General features: G+C 44.0%; 1 protein-coding gene across 1 annotated transcript; it reads left to right on the top strand.

Annotated features, from left to right (window-relative positions):
* The first annotated feature begins 3,337 nt into the window (after positions 1 to 3,337).
* On the top strand, positions 3,338 to 13,558 carry LOC120045788 (prostaglandin E2 receptor EP1 subtype-like). The gene is made up of 3 exons (XM_038990719.1): positions 3,338 to 3,401; positions 8,493 to 9,397; positions 13,286 to 13,558. The coding sequence occupies exons 1-3, from the start codon at positions 3,338 to 3,340 to the stop codon at positions 13,556 to 13,558; spliced, it is 1,242 nt and encodes a 413-aa protein (XP_038846647.1).
* Positions 13,559 to 14,102: the final 544 nt, after the last annotated feature.

Below are 14,102 nucleotides of genomic sequence, written 5' to 3'. Positions count from 1 at the left end.
TTACTGGGTCAAAAAGTGGCTTTGGGGCTTGTGGCTGAAGACCACAAACATTGAAACCCACAATGTTTCATAAGGTTCTCGCCTTAGGGTCCAGTGTCAACAACAAAAAGCACCCAGTGCCGTTCCGAGGGTAACCTCTCAGTGATGATGGTCCCGGTAAATGTGTGATGCGATATCTGCCTCCGCTATCAGATTCTGGCCTGCACTAAACGAATCCTCTCCTACCAATCAAAAGTGAAGCACTACCAGTGCCCGAGATGCTTCCTTTGCAAGTGTGCCAGCCAGTTCTAGTGCAAAGAAGCATTAATTGGGACATAATACAGCAGAGCATTTGCTCAGTTGCAGTCAAGGCCCTGTCATAGCAGGTTTATCTGGGCTACCACCTAAAGAAAGTAAGGTAATAGCTGTTAGCCTTTTCCCACCTGTCTTTGGAGTCTCAGCTGTGGTAGTCGTGATTATGTTGCTCTAGCTGTGTAAATATAACATTAAACACCTAATAAGCACACCTTGTACTTGAACAAAAGTTTTTCTTGCACATTTTTGGAGTAGAGCACTTTGCAGGGTGAAAAGGCCTCTCCTTTCTGCCCCCTCTCTTTTCACTACTCTTTCCTCCATGACCACAGAGTTAATACCCTGCCTATAAGGTGTTGATCTTAGCTGCCCTCCATGACCACAGAGTTAATACCCTGCCTATAAGGTGTTGATCTTAGCTGCCCTCCATGACCACAGAGTTAATACCCTGCCTATAAGGTGTTGATCTTAGCTGCCCTCCAGATTCCATACTGATTTGACCTGTCAGTTTCTGGGCCTGATTAAGCCAAGCAAATAGCCTCACCTGTCTCTGATGTTGGTCTGTGAAGTGTGCTGGCTGGCTGGCGGACTCACACAACCTGATAGATTCCATTGCTTGCTTCATTAGGCTGTCAGTCAAGGACAATGTTTTTTTCTGTCTGATTTTGTAGTAGCTGAAAGAATATACTGTAGATTAAGATATCTTATATACCATAGACCTCTGCTGTTTTGACATAGGATGGCATATCAAAACCAAACTTTGTTTTTCTGCAGAATTCCGATTTGGTTGATGAAGGGGACATGGGGTATCTAAGGCATTCCGCTGCTACTCAAAAAGAGCACACATAGTACTGTGTGTAGGACTACGTCTGAGGGTCTTATAGGTTCACTGTCAGCCCGTGACTCATTATGAAATTATATTGTCCTTACTTGCTTATACACAGTAACATCTTGAAGAGGAAGTGTGATACATTGAAATGTAGAATATTTATTGGAGATGCTTTTTAATCCAAGACAAGGCTTAATCTCTGTCCCAGAAAATGTGTATTAGTCCAACGGGTACAAGGCCAAAGGCTGAATTGACTCTCTGGCAATCTCACACAGGTTACATGCACAGCACAGCTGTAGCTACAGGCCCTTACCATAGGGATGTTTGCAGTGGCAGGGGCAGATCTAGTTTGCGTTGATGATCCTCTTCAACCTCTAAACAGCTCAAATCCAATAGCCTACAGAAACATGTGAGAAGATCGTCTCAACAGAATTTAATTAGCACTAGTTTCCAAAAGCTAGATGGAGGTCAATGTTTTGGAATGGAGTTTTTCCACTGAACATTATGTGGCACCTTATGTTACTATAAAGTTGCTCAACATAACACCTGGCAGACATCTGTGACAGACATCTTTAAAATGTTATTATTTTCATTTTATTGAAAATATACTGTACCTTGCATACCTCTTCTTTACCATAACCCCCAAAAATGTTTTGCAGGAACATGAAAAGTTATTCAAGCTATGTTTTGATTACTAAGAGCAGAACCAATAGGCTAGTAAATCCATTAAATGTAATGTTTGTATACACTAAAGGTGCTTGGACCAACCACTTTGAATATTTTCACTCAAGGAATTGAATTCCTTTAAAATAGATAGTATAGACATGATGGCTATTTGCATGTGGAAACTTGACTGCACCTTTAAATGGCAACTCCACAACTTTTCAACATTATTTTCATTGCAGCCAGCACAATACCAGTGTCAACATACACTACATGACCAAAGTATGTGGTCACCTGCTTGTCGAACAGGCTTCCCACTAGATGTTGGAACATTGCTGCGGGGACTTGCTTCCATTCAGCCACAAAAGCATTAGTGAGGTCGGCACTGATGTTGGGCGATTAGGCCTGGCTCGCAATCGGCATTGTAATTCATCCCAAAGGTCTTCAATGGGGTTGAGGTCAGGGCTCTGTGCAGGCCAGTCAAGTTCTTCTACACCAATCTCGACAAACAATTTTGTGGACAGCGGCATTGTCATGCTGAAACAGGAAAGGGCCTTCCCCAAACTGTTGCCACAAAGTTGGAAGCACAGAATAGTCTAGAATGCCATTGTGTGGTGTAGTGTTAAGATTTCCCTTCACTGGAAGTAACGGGTCTAGCCCGAACCATGAAAAACAGCCTGGGACCATTATTCCTCTTCCACCAAACTTTACAGTTGGCACTACGCATTCGGACAAGTAGCTTTCTCCTGGCATCCGCCAAACCCAGATTCGTCCGTCGGACTGCCATATGGTGAAGCGTGATTCATCACTCCAGAGAACGCGTTTCCACTGCTCCAGAGTCCAATGGCGGAGAGTTTTACACCACTTCATCCGACACTTGGCATTGTACATGGTGATCTTAGGCTTGTGTGCTATTTTTACAGCTGTCAGCAACGGGTGTGGCTGAAATAGCCGAATCCACTAATTTAAAGGGGTGCCCAGATACTTTTGTATATAAAGTGTATGTGAATAATTCTGCCGGATGACATCATCAAAACTTTAAACATTTTAAAAACTGGGATTTTCAAACACTTTGAGATCTGCAGTGATTTGGGGAGCAAGAAAATAGAAACTAGTTGCAGGTTTTGAAATTCACATTTTTTTTTTTACTTTTAATGCTACCCTGTGTTGTCACAGAGAAGCATTTTTAAAGACTTTTCTTCCTATCTTTTTAACCACAAATCATAGAAACCCCTGTTTTCACATATGTAGACACTGGTTTGGTGCTGGAGATTATGAATATAAGGTTGAAAAGTGGCGGAATTGCCCATTAATAACGCTGTTATAACAAAACATTTGTCAAACTCCTGCCAGATGTTTTGTTTGACACTGTAAGATACTGTACTTTCACATTAGGCTACATTACTTGATCATAGGATGTTATAGTTACATGTCAACGTGTAAAGTTGGTTGTTAAATAAAATGGCTGCATTAATAGAATATCTAATTAGTTTCCACTAAGTTATTGGGTAGCACTCCCAGTTCCCTTTCACTGAACTGCTGTAATAAGGATACATGCATTCCTCTCGCGGACTCAAGACGCCCCGGGGCTGCGTCGACGCGGTTCAAGTCTATAAAGGTTGGCTGTGCAACCTTTTGGAGACTGGGTCTTGATCTTGGTGACGGACTTCTCATGCGGTTGCTCGTTTTATTTTCTTTAGGAGAGAATGAGTCACTCCTCCGAATACATGACTTCACTATCAGCTCAGGTGAACCATTGTTGATAATAAGTAACATTCTCGTGGATGAATCTCTGAGTTTAAGGAACTTTTGAATTTCATGGTTCACAGTGAAATTATTTAACATCTGAAAACAAAAGGAATACATCTTCATTTGTTTCTATGGATTCACTGTTTGGTCAGGTAATATCATTATTACTTATTTCACACCATTAATGCTCTTCTTGTAGCCTATGCTGCCGAACTAGCTATGAACATAAATAATAACCGTTTTGACAATGCACACAGATCCCTTTTAATTTGGACATGGCAAATTAATTGAATAGAACATAAATCATTCAGGAAATTTACAATGATCAATTATTAGTATTTATTTTACAAAATGGGTAAAAGTAGGGGGAAATAATTGTTTGCCTGGTCAAACGTTACACTCCATGTAGTTAGTCGTTACATACACTGTTCATCTTAATAAGGCTGTTTAGAAGAACCATACATGCTTTTTGGTTTACCAATAATGAGTGCACATGTATTGGGCTGAATTAGTATGATTTCATTTCGATTTTAAACCTGCAATTGTTTTCAACTCTCTCATTCATCAATGTCTTTGGGTGCGTTCGTAAATTGCCTCCAGTGTGTCAGAGTGGCTATGTGTCGTTCGTAAATTCAGAGTGTTATCTGATTGTCTGTTCATAAATTCAGAGGGTTCGCTCACGGAGTGTTCAGAGCGTACACTGGACGCTCTGGCCGAGGAGTAGGGTTGATCCGAGCGTTCTGACCTCACGACAGCAGTCAAGCACCAAAGCTAACTGGCTAAAGTTGGCTAGCTTGCTTGCTACTTCCAGACAAAAATTAGAGAACACCTCACTCTGACCATTTTACTCGCCCTAGCAGAGTCGATTAGGCTGTTTTCGTGTTATCTAGAGCGTTAGTGACTGTAACTGTGCTGCTTGCAACAATTTAACAACTTTTTTTTGCCGACGTTCCCTAACACCGGTCATATTCAACGGATGTTGCACGTTCGTAAATTAATCAGTTATTCTGTGCTCTGGCACACTCAGACGAGAGTGCTCTGAAATCGGAGTAGATAGACAGAGTGAATTTACAAACGCACCCTTTGTTAGACATTTTTGTTTTAGATTAGAAAAGTCAACGGAACAAGGACTGCAAATGCACCCTACAAAACTGTAGAAGTCTATGTCATGTTTGGCAAGGCAGGTGCATTCCCTTTGTGTGTGTGTGTTTCTCATGAACAATGGTATGGTCTTTCTGCTACAAATCGCCATTGCTAGATCGATTCTGAGTAACTCATGAGAAAACACATTATACAGACTAGGCACAGTATAGGATTTTATGTATACCTCATTTTGGAAGAAGTATTGTGACTCTGTTCTGTTATTCTGTATTGAAGGGTGTGAAGAAGAAGGAAAAACGTGATTTGATTGGCATCGTGTAGCTACTGCATAGGGACTACGCCTATGGGTCTGCTATCATGATATAGCACCTTTCACAGAACGTGTGCTGTGTCACTATCAGACACGGTCAAGACTTGAAGGAGCACCTTTCACAAGAACTGTCTTGACTTGTCCTACATTCTCAGGTTGCAGAGTACCATGAGGGGGAAACTGTTTGGCATTTATCTACAATAGGCTATTTAAAGGACACTTGCTAGGTTTCCATTGAATGCCCGTCAATTGGCAACAGAATATTCTTAAATACGAATAAAAACAATAGCCTATGCGCATTTTCCCACCAGATATGTGTTCCATCAAATTCATTTGTTGGGGAAAAAGGCTGTGCGTGATGACATAGTGCACATTAAAACAATTTTTGCGGTTAAACTCCCATGTACCCGAATAAAAAATACAAGCTAAATGGGTTTCCATCGCATTTTCAACTCTACTAGTGGTTCGTCCCCCCCAAAATATAGCGAATGTGCCCACTCTTGTCTTGGTATGTGTGCTCTAGCGAACAGCTCACAGAAAGGCCTACAGTCCGGCTGGACTACCTACATGATGCAATTATTTATGGAGAAGAGCAAGATTATTTTTATTTGTCAAATGGCAGCCAAGCATCATGATCATGTCACCAAAATAAGATATTTATTGGAAAGGAGCATCAAGCTCATCACCGTGCACTTTCACCGTGTGAAGTTCATCATAATTAATTCCATGTGTAGCCTAATGAACTGTATGCTAACTGTCATAAAAAGGTTAGATGGAAACCTGGTTACTGTTCTTGAAATAGGCTATTGTAGACAAAGGCCAAACAGCTTCTCCCTCATGGTACTCTGCAACCTGAGAATGTAGGACAAGTCAAGACAGTTCTTATGAAAGGTGCTCCGTCAAGTCTTGACGTTCTGTGAAAGGTGCCCTATCATGATAGCAGACCCATAGGCAGTAGCATAATGATGACAATTGTGTGGTCCGACTCCGGAAAGCATACAGTTTATTAGGCTACACGTTAAATAAATGATGATGAACTTCACAGGGTGGTGAAGGTGCAAGGTGATGAGCTTGATGCTCCTTTCCAATAAATATCCAGGGTCTTATTCTGGTGACATGATGATCGATGCTTGTCTGCCGTTTGACAAATACAAATAATCTCGCTCTTTTGTCGATAATAATCTCATTGTATAGCTCAATATGTGCCCTGCACTCTTTTGGCGCGAACGAGCCAATGCCAGTGGTAGCAGAGTGGTAGCTACTAGGGTTCCATCCAATAGGCAACCGATTTTCATGCGAATATTCTAAAATCTGCATATGCACATTTTCCCACAAGAGATGTGTGTCCATGAAATTTACTTTCTGCGGATGAAAGGCTGTCTGTGATGAAGAAGTGCACATAAAAATAACTTTTGCGGTTACATTCCCATGTACCGAACACAAAATACAAGTTAAATGTGTTTCCTTCGCATGTTCAACTCTACTGATGGATGTCACAAAAAATGTTGAGTTATATAGCGAATGTGCACTCTGGTCTTGGCAAGTGCGCTCTAGCCAACAGTTTGCAGATAAAGTGCCGGTAGGCTATTTACATGATGAGATTATTATGGACAAAAGAGCGAGATTATTTGTATTTGGCAAACGATAGCCAAGCACGATCATCATGTCACCAGAATAAGACTATCGATATTTATTGGAAAGGAACATCAAGCTCATCCCCTTCCACTTTCACCACCCTGTGAAGTTCATCATCTGTAGCCTAATAAACTGCATGCTTTCCCGATTCCTAGTGGCAAGACATCACACCATATCATCGCGTGACTCCCAAATTGATTTCGATATGATGGTTATTATATCATTATATTTACCAACTGAAAAAGTTACCAATTTATCTAGTTTATTTTGTTTTGTCCACATTTGGACATTTTAAGACACATTTTAAGCCATCAGGCCTGTCATGATATTTTTTATCCAACATATACAGTGCATTTGGAAAGTATTCAGACAGACCCCTTGACTTTTTTCACATTTTGTTTCTTTACAGTCTTATTCTAAAATAGATTAAATAGTTTCCCCCCCTCCTAAATCTACACACGATACCCCATAGAGACAAAACAAAAACAGGGTTTTAGAAATTGCTGCAAATTTATTTTAAAAAAGGGAAATATTACATTTACATAAGTATTAAGACCCTCAAGGACATTCAGAGACCTGTCCCGAAGCCACTCCTGCGTTGTCTTAGCTGTGTGCTTAGGGTCGTTGTCCTGCTGGAAGGTGAACCTTCACCCCAGTCTTGAGGTCCTGAGCGCTCTGGAGCAGGTTTTCATCAAGGATCTCTCTGTATTTTGCTCCGTTTATCTTTACCTTGATCCAGACTAGTCTCCCAGTCCCTTCAACTGAAAAACATCCCCATATCATGATACTGCCACCACTGTGCTTCACCGTAGGGCTGGTGCCAGGTTTCCTCCAGATGCTTGGTATTCAGGCCAAAGAGTTCAATCTTGGTTTCATCAGACCAGAGAATCTTGTTTCTCATGGTCTGAGAGTCTATAGGTGCCTTTTGACACTAGTGACTTCCGTCTGGCCACTCTACCATTAAGGCCTGATTGGTGGAGAGTTGCAGAGATGGTTGTCCTTCTGGAAGGTTCTCCCATCTCCACAGAGGAACTCTGGAGCGTCAGAGTGACGATAGAGTTCTTGGTCACCTCCCTGACCAAGGCTCTTCTCCCTCTATTGCTCAGTTTGACTAGGCAGCCAGCTCTAGTTCCAAGCTTCTTCCATTTTAGAATGATGGAGGCCACTGTGTTCTTGGGGACCTTCAATGCTACAGACATTTTTTGGTACCCTTCCCCAGATCTGTGCCTCGACACAATCCTGTCTCGGAGCTCTACGGACAATTCCTTCGACCTCATGGCTTGGTTTTTGCTCTGACATGCACTGTCAACTGTGTGACCTTACATAGACAGGTGTGTGCCTTTCCAAATCATGTCCATTCAATTGAATTTACCACAGGTGGACTCCAATCAAGTTGTAGAAATCAATGGAAACAGGGTGCACCTGAGCTCAATTTGAGTCTCATAGCAAAGGGTCTGAATACTTATGTAAATAAGGTATTTCTGTTTTTGTTTTTAAGAAGTTAACAAAAATCACTTTGTCATTATGGGATATTGTGTATAGATTGATGAGGAAAATGTTGTATTTAATCCATTTTAGAATAAGGCTAAAACGTAACAAAATGTGGAAAAAGTCAAGGGGTCTGAATATTTTCTGAATGCACCGTACTTTTCTCGCATAATAAGGTTGGATGGAAACCTGGTTTATGACGGAAAAAAATCCTTGCATAATGTAGGATAAGATTTATTGTTGTTAGGTAATAACTGAATACTGAATGAGTTTTCATTTCACCAGTAAAATTGGTATTTATTCTGTATCGTAGGCTATTGGTTACTTCGCAAGTTTGGTTATGGTAGTTCTTTATATTAGTGAGGTTAGGAGTTCTTCCTGGTCAACCGGTCAGTATATTAATCATAACACCTTTCCTATTTTCAGTGCCCTCCCACTCTGAGGACCCCGATGACTCCCAGAGGCCAGTGATGTTGGCCATGCAGCACTACAACTCCTCAGGCCTGGCTGCCCCCCATCTCCTCCCCAACCAGACCTGGGGGGTGGAGAGGGTGCCGGCCATGGCCTGGAGGGCAAACATCACCACAGAGAGGCCCAGTAACCCCACGGCAGCTGGCCTCTCTATGACCCTGGGCATCCTGTCCAACATCGTGGCCCTGGTCATCCTGGCAAAAGCTTACGCCCGCCTGCGCCGCCGCTCCAAGGCCACCTTCCTGCTCTTCGCCAGCTCCCTGGTGGCCACAGACTTTGCCGGCCACGTCATCCCCGGTGCCCTGGTTTTGAGGCTGTACTCAGCTGGGGCTGCGACTGGGCCCTTAGCTCGCGCTGCCACCGATGCCCCCTGCCAGTTCCTAGGAGGTAGCATGGTGTTCTTCGGCTTGTGCCCATTGTTCCTGGGCTGTGCCATGGCTGCTGAGCGCTGCCTGGGTGTCACACAGCCCCTGCTCCATGCCTCACTGGTCACCACGGCTCGCACCAAGATGGCACTGGCTCTCATCTGGCTGCTGGCTCTGTTTGTGGCCCTCCTGCCCTTCTTCAGGCTGGGGGCCTACACCTACCAGTACCCTTGGACCTGGTGCTTCATCAGGGTCCTGGGAGAGACTCAGGAGACGGACGTGGCCTTTGTAATGCTGTTCTCTGGACTGGGCCTGGCCTCTCTGACTGTGGCCCTAGTGTGTAATACCATCAGTGGGGTCACGCTGGTGCTTGCCAGACTGCGTAAGAAGTGTAAAACCTGCTACCGTCGCTCAGCCAAGTCCCATGACATTGAGATGGTGGCCCAGCTGGTGGGCATTATGATCACTTCTTGCATCTGCTGGAGCCCCCTGCTGGTGAGTTGGAAAAGTTCAGTTCACTGAAACACAATTCTGCATGAATCAGGGTAGGGGTCAAAACTGTCTTTATTGTGTTCCATTCGGGAATTAAGGTTTCTTTTCAATAATTAACATTGAAATTCAGCGCTACAGCATGATTGAAAGGCAATGCTCCCACGTTAGCGGCTACTGCATTCACGGTAAACGCTTCACATGTCTGCTCAATCGGAAAATCCCACATGAAAAAAGACTAGTATACTATGATATAAATCAGGGCTCTCCAACACTGTTCCTGGAAAGCTGCCTTCCTGTAGGTTTTTGCTCCAATCCCAATCTAGCGCACCTGATTCTAATAAGTAGCTGGTTGATAAACTGAATCAGGTTAGTTACAACTGGTGTTGGAGTGAAAACCTACGGGAGTGTCGCTCTCCAGGAGCTGGGTTGGCGAGCCCTGGTTTAAATACTATAGTATTCACTGTAGTGTTTTTGCAGACTTCACTGTAGCACTTTTTGTTTTATTATCTTTGACATAGAGATAGAGGCTTTCTCCTTCATGAAACCTACTAAATGAGCACAATTTCCATAACCTGTTGGTAAATCAGCCAGCCTGAAATCTTAACAGATAATTCAGCACTTCTGCAATGTTCTATTACCTGTAGGGAACATAATATCTTCTATACTTGGCATGTAGGTTTCTCACTTATGGGTGGCACAAATTGGGATTGGGGAGGGGAATGGGCAGGGTATATGCAAATTAAATACTGTCGTCTTTACTATAGTAAAACAGGTTTGTGTTTGTGCGGACTGTAGTGTTTTTGCGGACATTACTGTAGTATTTACTACAATGTTCTTTTGCGGATCATACTGTAATATTAACTGTAGTATTCTACAGTATACTACAACATTCTATAGTAAGTACTACACATGATTGAGGGATACTACCGTGCGTCCCTGTAGTGTTCTACAGTATACTACAGTTTACTATAGAATTCTATAGTAAACTGTAGTAATTTTTCATGCCAGTTTCATTTACACTTCTATTGCACTTCAGCGATACAGATTGAATAGAGCCCTTAATCTTCATTCACTGAGATACTGAAATGGATTTGACTTCAACTATGGAAAAGAGAGTTAGAGCTCAATAACCTGAAATGATCCGAGTCATCACCTACCAATGACCTGTGATAGGAATGACATGCTCTTCTGAATGTTCATGCATCCCATTCTCAGGCTGTGTGAAAGTGCAATGGTGGTTTACCATCAAATAAGAATGTTGTACATCCAATCTTCATGTAATCCTTATAAATAATAGTAATGTTCATAATTGCTTGTTGCTCGGAGGAATATAAATATCCAAGATATTCTGACCTATAATTATTTATTTATTTTTCAATTGAACCCTTATTTTACCAGGTAAGTTGAGTGAGAACACATTCTGATTTATAGCAACGACCTGGAGAAAAGTGACAGGGGAGAAGAGGGGGAGTGAATGAGCCAATTGGAAGCTTGAGAGACAAGCCAGTAGTGAGATGCAGGGTGGTAAAAGCATAAAATAATATTGTAAAAATGCTCAGCTAACAAAGGTAATTCATCCTCTCAGTAAATCTCCAAGATATTCTTCCCCATAAACAAAAGGCGTGAAATAATATAGAAAATCTCTGCTAACAATCCAGTAATATTTCATCCTCTTTTTGTACACCTTCTGAAATAGACACTTTCCAGTTCCCAGTCATAAACACTATGATTCAGAATACTGCACCTAAAACAGATGGATAGACATGGTGCACTGCACCAAGGGTATAAATGAATAGTCATGGTGGGCCCTTGCATTGACTAGATGGAATAAATTATAAATTATTTAAGGGGATGCCATTATGAAAGGCTTGAATAACACTGCCCTTGCTGGGCATCACCCTATTTCAGATTGGGTGACATTGAGAATGTTTGTCACGCCCTGAGCATAGAGAGCCCTCGGTTCTCTATGGTGGTTAGGTCAGAGCGTGACTAGGGGGGTGTTCTAGTCATTTATTTTCTATGTTGCTGGTTTGTATGGTTCCCAATTAGAGGCAGCTGGTAATCGTTGCCTCTAATTGGGGATCATATTTAGGAAGCCCTTTCTCCCACCTGCTTTGTGGGATATTGTTTTGTTGAGTGCTGATGTGCGCGTTGTTCTTCACGTTCGTTATATGTTTATTGTTTTTGTTCTAGTTTCACGGTAATAAAAATGTGGAACCCAACACACGCTGCGCCTTGGTCCTTCATTCATAACGATCGTGACAGAATATCCCACCAACGCAGGACCAAGCAGCGTGTTATGGAGGTTAAGGAGTTTTGGACATGGGAGGAAATCATGGGAGGATGTGAGACCACATCCTCCCGCTGTGGAAGGACAGCGACGACGCCGGGGACCGCGGCCACAGAAACCCCAAGATTTTTTTGGGGGGGGGAGGCACGAGGGGTGGTCGGCGGAGCAGCGGAGAGTGCAAGAGCCTGAATGGCAGACGGTCGAAGAATTCAATGAGGGATACCGGAGAGAGGTGGAGGCGAGGAGTATGCTTCAGCGCAGGCTTGCTGAAGAGCATGTCATCAGTCCAGTGCCATCTGTGCCGGCTCCACGCACCAGGCCACTACTGCGCCTCCCCAGCCCGGTATGTCCTGTGCCGGTTCCTCGCACTCGCCATGAAGAGTGTGTCTTCAGTCCGCTGCCACAGAAACCCCAAGATTCTTTTGGGGGGGGCACATGCAGCTGGCGGCTGAGCAGAGGGAAGAGCCAGAGACCGTCAGGGGGGCGATGGAGAAGTTGGGGGAGAGAGAGGAGAGAGATGTTGGTCAGGTGTGTTCTGCACCACATTCGACCTGAAGAGCCTGTCAGCAGTCTGGTGAAACCTGTGCCGGCTCCACACATCTGGCCTCCAGTGCGCCTCCCCAGCCCGGTACGTCCTGTGCCGGCTCCCCGCACTCGCCCTGAAGTGCGTGTCACCAGTCCAGTGCCACCTGTGCCGGCTCCACGCACCAGGCCTCCAGTGCGCCTCCCCAGCCCGGTACGTTCTGTGCCGGCTCCCCGCACCCGCCCTGAAGTGGGTGTCATCAGTCCGGTGCAACCTGCCCCGATGCCCAGTCCAGGCACGGTGTCCAGTCCCGCTCCATGGCAGGAGCCTTCCTCTGCGCCGGTGCCCAGTCCAGGCACGGCGGCCAACCCAGCTCCATGGCCGGAGCTCTCCTCTGCGCCGGTGCCCAGTCTGGGCGCGGCGTCCAACCCAGCTCCATGGCCGGATCCGTGGTCGGGGCGGGGGCTACGACCCGTACCGGAGCCGCCACCGACACTAGTCACCCCCCCTACCCTCCCCATTTGGTTTCAGGTTTTGCGGCTGGAGTCCGCACCTTTGGGGGGGGGGGGGTACTGTCATGCCCTGACCATAGAGAGCTCTCGGTTCTTCCCATTAATGTCAGTAGTTGACCTGTTGATTTGCACAATATTGCACAAAAGTTGGGCCCAAGTATAATTACTGATGTGTGAACTAAATAGGAACAGCTTAGCATTCATTTTTACTGTTGGGGAGATGTGAGAACCATTAGAGGCATTGTTTGTGTTTAAAATCTCTTAATAAGCTGTGGCCAATTGTTATAAAAATTGTAAATAAAATTTATCAGGCTACAATTTTGATTTTAGAGCCTGTGATTTCTAACATCAGTAAAACTATTCATAGGAAGACGTTGTGAAGATGCATTTTGACTGCTCCATTTATGATTTTTTTTGTTAATATGTGGCATTCTACAGTGTTAGGTAATGTAGATAAATTACTAGCAGTGTATGCAGATTGATGCAAATATATATACACCAGCTGATCATATCTATATCCTGCACAACCACTGTAAAACTAACCTAGGTATCTGTGTTCCTTGCAGATCTTTGGCCTGATGTCAGTCACACGGTCCTACAGCGGTTCCATAGGCAGTGACCAGGACACATACAGGAGGTTGATGGTGATGGGCGTCCGGCTGGCCTCCTGGAACCAGATCCTGGACCCCTGGGTCTACATCCTGCTGCGCCGGGCCGTGCTGAGGAAGATCTACCGCATCACCAAGAGCCGGGCCAGCTTCAAGAACAGCACCTTCCGCCATTGGGACATCAGCTCCTTCCAGAACTCTGAGAAAATAAACACTGTCAACAGGATCTGAGGGAGAAGAAAAGACACAGACAGAAAAAAACATCTTATCAAAGTCCTTTGTTGTTCTTGGTGCTTTATTTACCACCCAACCCAACATGCTGGATTGAGGAGAAGACATCCAGCGGTAGAATCTAACAGCAGTGTTGGTGTATCACACAAAAGGAAATGCCTATTGCCTATAAGACCTATATTCCTTTATTGAGAACTGTGTGGGTCTGCCTGACTGTGAAAGTCTATGGGGTTTGGGATTGAAATCATCATCCTCCAGATCTTGGATCTCTTTCAGATTGATTTGATTGGCCAGTAAGACCTGCTTTTGACTGACTGTTGTGAAGTTTTTTATCCTTTTATGGGAAACAGACAAGCCAGACTATACTCAAACAAATGAAATGTCATAAACGGATTTATAACAGAAAAATCTGACCAAGTAAGGACAGTATGCCTCACCTGGATACTGGAGACATAGCACAGATAATTCTGCCCAAGCAAAAAGGTTTGTTGTAAAAGTGTCTGGTAGGTGACGCAACATGAGTCTTTCTCTGTGTACATAACAG

This window comes from Salvelinus namaycush, chromosome 4 (genome assembly GCF_016432855.1).
Source record: "Salvelinus namaycush isolate Seneca chromosome 4, SaNama_1.0, whole genome shotgun sequence".
Taxonomy (NCBI): domain Eukaryota; kingdom Metazoa; phylum Chordata; class Actinopteri; order Salmoniformes; family Salmonidae; genus Salvelinus; species Salvelinus namaycush.
Note: the sequence above shows the minus strand (reverse complement) of the source record. Positions and strands in the feature narration are given on the sequence as shown.